Raw genomic sequence first — 13,839 nt, forward strand, 5'->3', positions numbered from 1 at the left:
TACCAAAATTGAAAAAAATGACACTTTTTGCCCCATAAATTTTTACCTATCCATTACATTTTTCTGAAACTTGTCCAAAATGCACAGGGCATTGTTCTCAATAAAAAACTTGATATGTATATCTATATAGTGCTCTCCCATGGTGCTTAATTCAAATGTACATGTGTTACGGTGTAAAAGTGCATAGTTTGTCCATTGTCACTTAGAGGCTCCTAAGGGGTCAAAAATGTACCAAAATTGCAAATAATGACATTTTTTGCCCCATAAATTTTTACCTATCCATTAGACTTTTCTGAAACTTGTCCAAAATGTAACTTTTCCTTGGCCATATGGATAAGATGAAAGTGTAGTATCTGTTCTTAACCGATGCTGCACTTGTTTGTAACTAATAAGAAAATGTGTTACGGACTGACCGACGGAGAATAGTTTTTTTTTTTAAATGCATACCACAGAATAGTTTTTTTAGTCGTGTGCAAGCAACTCTATAAGTTAGTCAGTCGGTCGGTCGGTCGGTCCGTAACACATGTACTTTTTATTTCTTTTATGTTTATTATACCACTATTTATTGGTTTTCGGGGTTCCTAAATACGGAAATAATGTTTCAAATTCCCTAAATCAAATAATTTTTGTGATATAAAGTGGGGGATCACTTTTCTGTATTAATTTAATATAAAATGATCATCCACTTTACAACTAGTCAGTCTCAAAGCCATTCAAGTCATTCTCCAGATCATTCAAGTTGTTTTTGAAGGATTCCAGTTATTTTTAAGCATTCAAGTCATTCTTAAGGTCATTCAATTCATCCTTAAGTTCATTAAAGTCATTCTAAGTCATTTACTTTTTATTTATTTAAGTCATTTCAGCCCATTTTTTGGTCATTTTAGTTTATCTTTAAGAATTTCATGTCAATCCTACATTCATGCATTCATTCATTACACGAGAGCACGCGACTAATGGCTATCGGCCTTGTTTACTATTCAAGAAATTGAAGAATTCAAATGGAATTGGTAAATATTTCAGTAATTAATGAGATCGAAATCGCAGCCTCTTTGGGGCTAATATTAAATAATTATTTCCACAGCCAAACAATATCATAGCCCACACGAGTCATGACAACCAACAAACTGGAAGTCCAAGACTCGAGTTTTGCCCTCATTTTGGGCTCATCAATTAGACATATCCGAACCCAGGATTCAAAACCCCGAGCCTCATGCATGCGAGGCAAGCAGTCTGCCAACTGAGCAAACACCCCGCTCACAATTTATATATATATAACTACTTGGTATTTCTCATCAAATCTTTCTTGAAGTTCACATACTAGATCCATTGCTCTTTCTGCTTCTTGTAAAGCCAGTTCCCTTTATTGCTCTAAATCTTTTCTCACACTTGAAATTATTCTCTATCTTTATAAATCTACTATCTGACCATGTATTGAATATTTTTGCCATATTTGGACTGGTGAATCTCAATCCCATTTGAAGGTTCTTAATAAGGTGCAAAAATGTATCTGCAATTTCATTGGCTCCATCCTTCTTCTTTGCAACCTCTCACAGACGTGATAATATTAGTCTCCGGTTTTCTATAAATATTATTATGGCATGTGTTCTTTAGAATTGTCTGATCTATTCTCTGCTTCTTTTGTTCCAGGTGGTTTGACTTGATGGTTAGTGGTCTCCATCAATTCACTGTTTTGATACCTAATACAGCTTCCTATTCCAGTAGCTTTTTTCCAAGAACTGCAGACTTGTCGAACTTTCTTCCTGCTGTTTTCCTCCTATCAATAACCTTGTTTTTTTTGGGTTTTTTTTTCAAGATTAAGGTCAATAGGCATTTTCTGTCTTTTCAATAATCACCTTTCGTTTTTGTTAGCTCCTTACATCAAGTAGTTTCATGCCTTGTCTCGAATGAATTCCATTAAAAAAAAAAACTTTTCCTGCTGTTTTCAAGATGTTAATAAGCATTCTCTGCCTTTTCAATAATCTTTTGTTCTTGTTAACTCCTTACAGCAAGTAGTTTCACACCTTGCCAAAAGCATTTTCCATTAAAAAAAAAAAAAAATATATATATATATATATATATTTAAATAAAAACAAATACAAATTGATGTATATTTCTGGAATTTTTTTCTTTCAATTTTTATTCTTCTTTGACAAGAAAAAGGTTCACATTTGCACAAACAATACAAACCTAGCTATGAAATGTGAGAGGAAAAAAAAAAAGATTTCAAGCTTTCAATCCCAGAGTGCATTGCAAGTTACCAGTTGCAGAGCAGTCGATGACATCTTAAAATACTAGAAGCACAGCAGGTAAAAAGACAAAGCACACACAGTTTTTCAGGGATATAAGATGTGTTGTGAATCTTGTCGCTGAGAAAAAATTCACTTCTGTTATTTATTTTTTGTTTGTTTAAATAAATTCCATTTCTTTTCATATATAAAAAAAATATCGTATAGCAAAAGCTATAACGTTGCTAATTATGGTAACACTGGATGCGGCAGAGTGCACTGTATTGCTTAAAATATTAGCATACATGTTTGAAGCAAAGAATAGTTTTTTTTTTTTTTTAATATTAAAACTCTTAGATGTATGTGTGTGTTTTCACAAAAAAAGCAACCTGATTTGATAGTAGTGTTAGTATGAAAAAAAATTGCTTTTTAATTATGACATTAATTTATTAGATAAATAGGGCAGGTCATATCTAAACTATCAATGTCATAGTTGTGTTTGTGAATGAGAATAGCTTTATGATCATTATCACTATCATAAGTTTAGGTATTATCATTTTTTTTTTTTTTTTTTAACATTTGTCATTGGTATTATTAAGTGGGTGTAGGCGTATGCATGTGTGTGTATGTGTTGGCCACACAGAAAGCTACATATTTAAGCCAAATAAAAAAAAATAATAATAAAAAAATTATCACTGTACGTTGCACAGACAGGGGCATCACTGTGCGCACAGATCATCAATACAGTGGACTGATTTTCTTTCTTTTGTTTCAAATTTATGGCTTCATAATATTTATTCAAATACTCCTGGATTTGTATTCATCTTCAATCAGTGGACATTGAACTTTTTAATTTTTTTAAAAAATTATTTTTTTTTTTTTAGAAAAAGATTTACTTTTCATCTCTGTTGTGGTCGAAAATGACTGATAAGCCATCTTTTTTTTGTTTGTTTTTATAAATATTTGAATAAGAATTGGTTCAGTTTGTCATATTTCAGTAAAAATGGTCATTTTTTTTTTTTTTTTTGTAAAATAAGCTGTCTGAATTTGATTTTCTTTTTTTATAAAATAACTTTCTTTTTATAGAATATCTTACATCATGTACAACTTTTTATTTATCGCACGAGAATTTATCTATTTTGTTAATGGCTATAAAATAGAAAATTAAAAAAAATATGATGAAAAGAAAAATAGTAGAAACTTTTATTTTATTTTTTTTTTGTTTGTTATTTTTTTTTTTAGCTTTCAACCTCTGCCCAAACGGAATGAATGGAAATGATAAAAGTTGAAAAATTAAGCAAAACTTAAAAAAAATGGAAAAAAAAAAAAAAAAATTGAGATTTGTATGATGTTTGAAACATTGCAGTTTCTATGTGCTCTTCAGATTTTTGTCAAGTAAACACTGATAACTTTATCAGAAATTACAAAGAATGGAATAATTTGAAACCATTTATTTTCACAAGATTTTCTTTTCATAAAAATATTGTAAAAAAAAAAAAAATAAAAACAGATACTATGGGCATGTTATACCCTTCCCTTATAATATTAAATGTCCACCCTAAATTGTGAAACAGGGAAGGAACTTCATGTTTTTTGAATAAGAAAAATAACTCAAAGTCTTAAAAAAAAAAATGTTCTTTCTCTAAAATTAGACATTTTTAATAAAAAAATTTTCTTTCTTTTTTTAAAAAAAAACGAACCTTAACAAAAAGTCAAGGATATGTTTGTATGTTCTTGAAAAAAAGACTACTTTCGTTAATAGTAGTGAAGAAAGAGAGAAAGAATCGAAAAAAGGCTTTGAGGAAATACTGTGAATTATCATATTTTATAAATATATAGTTGTATAAATTAGTAAGTAGGCAAAAAACGGTATCAGCAAATTGCTACTGTGAGAGTTTTAAGATAAAACAAAACTGAAGAGCACAATATTAACCAAAACGTTTCATTCTTAGTAAACCCATCTGAATGAATTCAGACGGATTTATTATAAATAATGTTAGAGGTTTCTAAGATGTTAAGGTCTACACATCATCTTCGAGACATTGGCGTTGATCAAAATCGCTGGGGGTTTGCATGAATTGGTCGATAATTTGTTGCATACTCTCTCTCAGTTCTTCTGGTGTTTCATTTTGCTGTTCTACACGAGATTCTTCCTGGATGAATGTTTCATCACGACCGTCACGAATATACGTCTTCTTATGGATTTCTTTTTTCATCATCAGGCTGGTGAATTAAAAAGAAAACAAAAAATAAATAAATATCACATTTTTATCAGATTGTTTTACCTCTTCCCTACTTAACTTTTTTATTTTTTTTTATTTACAATGTCAAATCCTAAACAAAATGAATTCAATGGGAGACGAGTTACAAAGAATTGGGAACAGACATCAACCATTGACACCAGTGGTTTGAAAGAATGTACAAGATCTGTCTTGTTAGATGAGAAAAAAAATCACTGAAGTTTTTATTATCAGTCAAGACTGCAGGAGTTTTATTGAAATTAGCCAAAATAAAGTATATTTTAATGTGTGTGTGTGTGTGTGTGTGTGTGTATATATATATATATATATATATATATATATATATATATATATATATATATACACACACACACATACATCGAGCTTCATGAATTGAAGGACTGGTATAAATAAAAGGTAAAATATAACTGAAGAAACATTTCCACACACACACACACACACACACACACACACATTATATATAATTAACTGAAATTTTGAAATACTTTCAGATTACAGATTGTATAATACTGTAAAATGAAAGTCCATATAAATATTAGTATACAATATAAAAAAAATTCACCTTTGGTTCCTATATCTCTAACTAAATCTATTCCCCCAAAAAGGTTATTTATAAGATAATCTCAATCAGACAAAAAAAGCTTAATATACAAGACAGAGCAACTCTTATAATAAAAAAAAAGTTTATATATACATACATAACTTTGTATTGTAACAGTTTCTATATCTTTCTTGTAAGTTTGAACTTAAAATCGCTAATTAAAAAACTTTAAAAATTCTTGCATTTTAAACTTTTTCTAAGGGAACTTAAAATAATGTGTGTGCGACAATTTTTTTTTATACATTTCTTTGCATAATTGTTTTTTTTCCAAATCAAAGTTGAATGAACAATTTGAATTTTCATTTTTTTTTTTCCTCTCTGATTTTTGCTCTCAAGTTTTCAAACCATCCAACTTAGGGAAACAAAAACATTAGTATCACACAACAGAAATAATTTCAACTATAAGGCTATAATTGAGTATAAACACTTTTGACAGTTTCAATCAGGAATCAAACTTTATCACAGTTTTCAATGACAAACGAGGAGAGAGAGGTAGGGTAGGAGGAGGATTGATGTACTGAAAAATCAATACATTTTAAATGTTTAAGATAAAGCTAATTTTTCGGATAATTAAATTTTTGATATTGAATTTAAAAATTCAAACATTCTTTGGATTATTGGAGATTAAGTAACATTATTTAAATAAAATTACTTATTTAGGATTTATAAGTAGAATTCTGTAAAACGAATCATCCCTAGTTAAATCTGATTGTCTGGTGCCTGTGTCTCATATAGTTTTTTTTTTTTTTATATTTGAATTTGTCGAACTACTGCTCTAACATTATTTTCAGGACAAACTTTAGTATTATTTTTACGTTTCGGTTAATGTAACTTCTGTCCTTCTTCAAGTATATTTTGTCAGACCCCGAATCTGCACAGAATTCGTAACAGAACCCTTTAATCTACAAAGGTAGTATACACTTGTTTGGTAAGTAATTTACAATTTTTGTATGTTGCCCAAACTGAGGATTGAACGTTCAACCTCCAAAAGAGTATAAATTCACAACTGAATTTTACTTTTACCAAATACTTTATCCACTATGTTACGAGTCCTTTTTATTTGATAATCATTTTGATATTAATTTCAAATTGTATTTCAGATATACATTATGTCTATACGTTGGATGTTCATGTTAAATTTATTATGTTGAAATAAAAGTATGGAGTTAATTATGGCAGACCCTTTATATGTTAGCTTAGATTTGAGAAAATCTAAGAAGGCTGAAATAAATTTATTATCTGGTATGTGTTGAATTGGTTATCCTGTATTCATAAAAACATTGCTCCATATTTTATGCATTAATGCCCTTTAATATATATTTATAATTGAATATAATTTAATATTAAACAAGAATTTCCATTAGGATTGTACTTGAAGCCAAACATGATTATATAGATATGAGAGAGAGAAATATAAGAAGCAAAGGTAAGACCATTGCAAGCGGAAATCTATTCCCAAAATGCTTCCTAAGAGAAAATGTGCAACCAAGCAACAAGAGAAAGCATGCCGATAGCGTTAAGGCAAGTATTTTACGAAGATAATCGTGAAGGATTATTACTTATAGAATTGCATAAAGCTCAGTTGGCCAAAAAGAAAGGAATATTTTTAAACATCATTTTTATTTTTAGTGCTTTTAGCAGACTTAACACAAACGTGTGTGTGTGTGTGTGTTTGCGCGAGGGGGAGGGGAGAATGCTTTTGTAATTGTATTTCCCACTTTGTATAAACCAATTCTTTTTGTTTAAAAGCTCTATGCTTGTTAAATATAACAACGGGGCATATATGCATATATATATATATATATATTCTCGTAAAAATCAAGACAACAAAATATAAAATGGGAACATCTTATTATGTATTTTCTTTTTATTTTACAATTTTTTGATAAATATTTAAACAATTTAAAATATCATTAGAAAATATTCCAAAACAGCTACTCATCAGACGGCCAAATACACTACTTATACATATATGAATACATTCATAATTTATTAGTCGCGTGAAAGCGACTCTATAAGTCACTCTGTTGGTTGGTTGGTCAGTCGGTCAGTCTGTCCATAACACTTTTGTGCTTGGCCTTTTTGGTTAAGATCAAGGTCTGAAGGTGATAGAGTTAGTCAAGAACTAGCTAGGCAGGACCTTCTGTGTGAGATTAGCAAGCGCTACGAAGGTCAAGTCGTCAGAGCTAGGCTTAGAAAGATAGGCAACGAAGCAGTCAGCTCTGACGCTGTCACGTGTCGTGAGATTTCTAGGTGTGGCTCGGACAAATACATTGCAAAAGTTAGACATCCGGATGGACGCACCCTTGAATCAACTCGGGAGATCTGTGAGGGGTTTCGAGAAAATCTTGAGGAGCGTTTTATGCAGCAGCCCGATCTTCCGGTCCTTGAGTTTAGCAACTATTTGGCCAACTCTCCCCGTCTTGATCCGGCTAGAGCGGCTAGCTGCGAGGGCCAGGTGACGGAGTGGGAGGTCTTCACTGCACTGAAGCAGGTCAGCTGCGACAGATCGCCGGGACTCGATGGTCTACCATACGAACTGTATTTGAGGCTGTCGCTCATGTTTCTGCCTCTTCTGACGGATGTGTTCAACCACTGGTTTGCTCAGAGATCCATCCCAGGGCAGGTAACCAAGGGAGTGATCACATTGCTGAGAAAAGGTGATGGGCATGGTGGGGAAGAGTTAGACGCCTACAGACCCATAACTCTGCTTAACACAGAGTTGAAGATTTTGGCCAAGGTCCTGTCGAATCGGCTGCAGGTTGTTATCAAAGAGTTGGTTGAACCGGAACAGAACTACGCTGTTAAGGGGAGATCGAGAATAGATGACAATACGGAAGCCACGCTAATCAACTTAGATCAGTCCAAAGCGTTTGATAGGGTCAACCATCGTTTCCTGGCATCTGTCTTAGAGGCCGTCGGTTTTAACCAAACTTCTGCAAGTGGATCTCCGTGATGTATCGACAACCCACAGCTGTTGTGAAAGTCAACAGAAAATGCTCAAAACCCTTTGTTATCTCTTGGTTGGTTCGTAAGGATTGTCCGCTGTCACCCCTGCTTTACGTCCTGGCCTTGGAGCCTCTGCTCTGCAAGCTAAGACGTGGGGAGGCAAATTCGGCCCTGCGCGAAATGGCTGTGCCTGGTGGCTCAGCTGCCAAGGTATCCGTGTTTGCCAATGATGTCATGGTCTTTGTGTTGGGCTTCAGGGACATCAAGATCGTGTCGGAGGCGCTTGCACAGTATGAAAGAATCACGGGGCCAAGATAAACCGCAGCAAGTCGGTCGGACTGCGGTTGGGTGCCTGGAACGGCAACGCACATCTCCCGGCACCTTTCAGCTGGACGGATGGCCCAGTTCGGATCCTGGGTGTGTGGTTCGAACCGGGTCTCCAGCTTGATAAGAATTGGGCTGAGGTACGGTCAAAGGTGGCAGCTGCGGTCAACGCGTGGCTTCCTAGGAAACTTTCCTTAAAGGGTAGAGCTGGGGTGTGCGCCACATACGTCTTCCCTCTTATCCTTTATCGACTGGCCATACTTCCTCTGCCTGCACAACACCTAACAGCTCTTGTCAAACTCTTGTCCTCGATCCTTTGGGACAGAAGAAGACACTGGGTGAGCAGACAGGTCTGTATTCAACATCCGTGTGAGTGAGGTTTGGAAATGCTGGACTTAAGGTGTCATCGAGATGCTGGATTTCCTTAGCCACTACCTTCAAGATGATCAACTGTGGCATCCTGCGATCACTGCTGCCTTTCCTGACCTCATTCTCGATCCCCGCTATAGAGAGTCATCGCAGGCCGCGAGGAGATTCAGCCTTCCTGAAAAGAGTGCCGAGCTGCGCTAAAACGACTACCAGGGTCCAGCGACCTAGTGACTGCCACTCATAGGGAACTCCACAGGGATCTATCTAGCACCGACGACTCACTATGCACGCGTTTGGGTTGGCAGCAGAGTGAGATCCTATCCGCTTCTTGTGGAGCTGGGCGCCAGGTTCGAGTCATCTGAACAATTCAGAGTTCTCTCTGACCTGGCGATTGGCCCAAAACACGCTTCCCCTCAACAATATACAATGCAGTTCTAGTTTCCTGAAGTCGCTGGCCTGTCCCCGTAGCAGGACGACGGCCGCAGAAACAACTGATCACCCATTTTTCAATTGCCGCGAACTCCGCCAGTACTGGTCATATGTTGGCGATGTGACAACTCGCATCGACCCTGAGCATCCTCGCCCGATTACTGTGGACAACGTGAGGTCGTCATGGGACCGGGAGAAACAAATGGTCTACATCGCAATCCTGGCTGTGGCGAGAATGGTGATTTGGATGTCGAGACTGCAAGATGGCCAGGGGGTGCTGGCTTTTTCTGATCAAGATCTGATCGCTTTCTTTAAACACCAACTACGAGTAAAGATCAGATGCGACAGTAGAAGGCTGCATCGTGTGGCTTTTGAAAGAAGATGGATACAGTTAGCAAGTCTGTGTGTATGAAGAGGGGCCAAATTTGAATACGTGTTCCCCGCCTAGGTGTGGAGCGCTCAGTTCTAGGGTTTCTGTCGGACCCCCGCCCCTTTCTAATTCTACTTCCTTCAGCCTCTCAGCCAGCCGAATAAATCTTGTTTCCCTTATTAGAAAGCCTCCAAGACCCCCCAACCTCTAAAAACAACAATTTTTTCTTTTGCCCCCCAACCTCACCATCTCCCCTTCTTTTTGAGTTGGCCTTGTGCCTAAGTTTTTTGTTCATTTTTCCCTAATGTATTTTTTTCCTGTGAATAAAAAATTTAATATCTCAAAGTGTAGTATCTGTTGTTATGTTTGTAACTTTGTGATATAAAGTGGGGGATCACTTTTCTGTATTAATTTAATGTAAAATGATCACCCACTTTACAACCAGTCAGTCTCAAAGCCATTCAAGTCATTCTCCAGATAATTCAAGTTGTTTTAGAAGGATTCCAGTTATTTTTTAAGCATTCAAATCATTCTTAAGGTCATTCAATTCATCCTTAAGTTCATTAAAGTCATTCTAAGTCATTTACTTTTTATTTATTTAAGTCATTTCAGCCCATTTTTTGGTCATTTTAGTTTATCTTTAAGAATTTCATGTCAATCCTACATTCATGCATTCATTCATTACATGAGAGCACGCGACTAATGGCTATCGGCCTTGTTTTTAAAGAACAAGCAGTTGCCCCTACCTACCCACCATCTTTAAATTTTCATTCGTTTACATTCTACGATTTACTGATTAATTCATGCTTCATATTTTATTTCTTAAGAAAGAACTGTGATTAAAAGGTTAATTTAAATATTATTAATTAAAATTTATCTTCATCCCATAATGGTTATTGCAATAATTTAAAATTTATCTTTTCAATTTATATAGTCATCCACATACAGTACTGTTTCACTGTATCACAGCTCATCAGTGCAGCTAGACAGGCAACTACCAAAATGGTATATGCTTTTTTTTTCTTTAAAAGAAATATTTATTTACCTTTAAAGATATAGAGCAAACTTTTGACTTGGTCAAGATTGTTTTTAAGCGATTTATTTTTGTTAATCATTTTTCTAGGCAATATTCTTTTGGGATGTTAAATGGACAGTTTGTAAGTCCTTTCCATTGCAAGCACACATCTCACATTACAATACTATAAGAAATAAGATGGTATTTTTAAAAAAATATCGCTATGAAATGAATATCAAAATTTGAAAAAAAAAAAACAAAAAAAAAAAAATGATATGTTATTTTCTTTAAAAGGAATATTTATTTAGTTATAAAAATATAAAGCAAGCTTTCATCTCAATCAAATATTTTTCAAACCATTTTTTTTTTTGTTAATCATTTATTTTCTCATCTTGGAGATGTATAAATCTCCCTAGGAGATTGTATGTATATATATATATATATATATATATATACTAGCAGGGAGACCTGACATTGCTCAGGATTGAATGCTGATCAACAATTGTTTCACACTCCCATATTTTTATTGTCATCGGAATCGGTGAAATCGACCATTTTTCAATTAAATTGATTGATTGCCTACTCTAGTTGGGGACCCATCATGGTGCACCAGCTTCACATGCCTTTCCTCAGTGACTTAGGTTACATTACACTGCATATTCCTTTGAAAAACGAGCGCTAATTACTTATTCATTTGTATGGTTTATCATTAGATGTTTGGTTTCATTTCACTATAGGGCTGACGCGATGCCTCCAATAAGTTTTATTTCCGTATTGCACTGTTATTGATAGCTATAAAATTTTATATATATAATGGCTTGAATGAAAGAATAAAACGCAAAAGCCAAATATCATACTTCACTTTCACTCTAAACAAAAACATTCATTTTGAACCTACTACTGATTTTATATGTATAGCATTACTGCTTGTGTGGTAATAATGGCCTGAATTTAAATTTAAAATAAAGAAGTCAAGTATCATGGTGCAATTGTGTTCTAAACAGAAACATTCATTTCAAACGCGCCCCTGTCATATCAAATAATCTACTTTTATATGTCGAACGTTTCGATTTGTGTAATAATAAAATGCATTTGTGATGTTAGGCCGTGTAAGGTGTTAACTTTGGCAAAATCGCCTGCTCCTTTTTTCATCAGATTATTTCGATTCTCGATACTTAAGTATCTTTGTATGAAATTTCATAAAAATCGGCCTAGCTGTTTTCAAGTCCATAGGGATTTAACTCACACACAAAGTTGCTTTTTACATAATATATATATAAACTTTTTTTGAAATTGTTTGCATATTTTATCAACTTTGTATCAATTTAATTTTTAAATTCTTTGTTTAAACAAAACTCTTTGTATTCAGCTAAGATTTCGATTTCCTTGGTTTAGTTCAAATAAAAAATTAGATTGTTAAATTAAAGGAAGTTTATAGAGTAGCATTTGAGTTCATAAAAAAAAAGATTGCAAGTATGTTAATCATCCATGATTACTCATTAAAATAACACACACGTATTTATTGTTAAAAATAATAGAATTAGACAAAATAAATAACAGCTAGGAGTGTCGTAAAACCAATATTCTTCAATCGGTAAATAACTACTATACATGCATACAACTACAGTGTCCCAAAATGAACCATCTATTTTGTTGCTAATTTATATTTCAAACTAGGGTGGGGGCGCCCAGCCTTGCCGGATCGTAAAATAAACTGAAATATGTTTTTCTTTATTGGATATTATGTTGTACTTAATATATAGTAGTGATTTCAAAAGTTTAAAAAATAAAAATGATTCGAGTGCCATCAGTACAAATCGAAACCAAAACATTCAGTGCTCCAACCACGTTCCCTACGAGTGTAGCTATCAAAAGATAGGGAAGAAAGATTTAATATTAAATGACTTGTAGAAATCAATCGAATTTGGACATGTGCAGAAAGAAATGTCCCGCCCCCCTCGCCAATCTTTCATGAAAAACACCCATCTAGCTGAAACCACTGTCAAAAATTTTCCCCACTCTTTATCTGTGCCAAAACCAAAATGTAGATTCAATGAACAAAGCTTCTTTCTTAGAAGTGCACACCTGTGGAACTCTGTCCCGTTTGCCTGTTTCCCACCTGGATATCTTCAAGTCCAACATAAACAAATTCCTGATGAACTGCCCCCTTAAGATGCTTTATCAATCTCAACACTAACGTACTGTACACGTAATAATCCTTATCCCCGAGTGGCTTCTGGGCCTTGATAAGTGGTAACCACTTTGTAAAAAAAAAAAAAAAATAAATGTCAGCAAGTTGAAATAAACATTTTGCATTTCAACCTGCCATGTCTGTACGTGTTATTCATCCATTCAACTAAAGATTTTACTTCTTATAAACCATCCTTGGTGTATGGTTACTTTTTCCTGTTAATTTCAGTGTTATGTGACCAGTAGTTCAAGAATCGGTTAAATATTTACATAGACACACACAAACATATGTTTTGTTTATATATGAGAATAGATGGTTAATTTTTGGACACTGTATATACGTAAATCATGTAAGTCTAAATACTGTGCACAAAAAATTATACTTCTACAAACTCTAAATAGGGTTGCCATATTTGGATAATCAGAAAGAACGGATATTCTTTTTTATCACATTTTTAATCGATGCAATTAATATAATAAAATAAGATTGGGGTCCTTAAATGCAGGACAAGAAAACAAATATTAAAACCTAAAACATTCATAATAAAAAATGATATAACTTGGCAGTAATATGAAGAAAATATCAGAATTATGATTCTTGCATTTTTTTGTTTCTTCCTCCTCTCCTGGTATGATCAGCCAGCTTACTTTAAGAGAAAGTTTCTAGGGATTATCAAACTCACAAGTAGTAGACAGTTGGATGTGTATTGCATTCAACTAAGATGATTTTAACAAGATTAGAGGTTTGAAACGAGACGTTACTGTTCTCTTATTTACAGCACCTGATATTACCAAATGGTCACTCATTTCATACTGACCAGATTCATCATTGCTTAACTTTAGTGATCTAATGAGAACTATGGTGTCAATTGCCTTCTTAACAGCTGAAGGTCGGAAGCCCATGCCTCTCCAAGCAATATAGTTGCTTTTCATGGCAGTTTTTCAAAGATGCTGACAGTAATGGTAGGTTGCTAGAACCACCAAAACCGATGCATAGTGACACAGACTAGTTGATTTCCAACATGACATGATTAATGCATAATGATTTCCAACATGACATGATTAATGCATAATGATATCCAACATGACATGATTAATGCATAATG

General features: G+C 34.1%; 1 protein-coding gene across 50 annotated transcripts in view; it reads right to left on the bottom strand.

The window, feature by feature from the left end:
- Nucleotides 1-2,106: 2,106 nt before the first annotated feature.
- The window catches only part of LOC145294072 (uncharacterized), a 616,260-nt gene continuing 604,527 nt past the window's right edge, over nucleotides 2,107-13,839 (bottom strand). For all 50 annotated transcript variants that reach the window (XM_080141108.1, XM_080141084.1, XM_080141083.1 and 47 more), the window contains one exon: nucleotides 2,107-4,448. In XM_080141108.1, coding sequence (XP_079997234.1) covers nucleotides 4,247-4,448 — 202 coding nt within the window. In that variant the 3' untranslated portion in view covers nucleotides 2,107-4,246. The remainder of the gene's footprint in view (nucleotides 4,449-13,839) is intronic.

The sequence above is a fragment of the Euprymna scolopes genome, chromosome 15, assembly GCF_053919585.1.
Source record: "Euprymna scolopes isolate OS-2025 chromosome 15, ASM5391958v1, whole genome shotgun sequence".
NCBI classification, from domain to species: Eukaryota; Metazoa; Mollusca; class Cephalopoda; order Sepiida; family Sepiolidae; genus Euprymna; species Euprymna scolopes.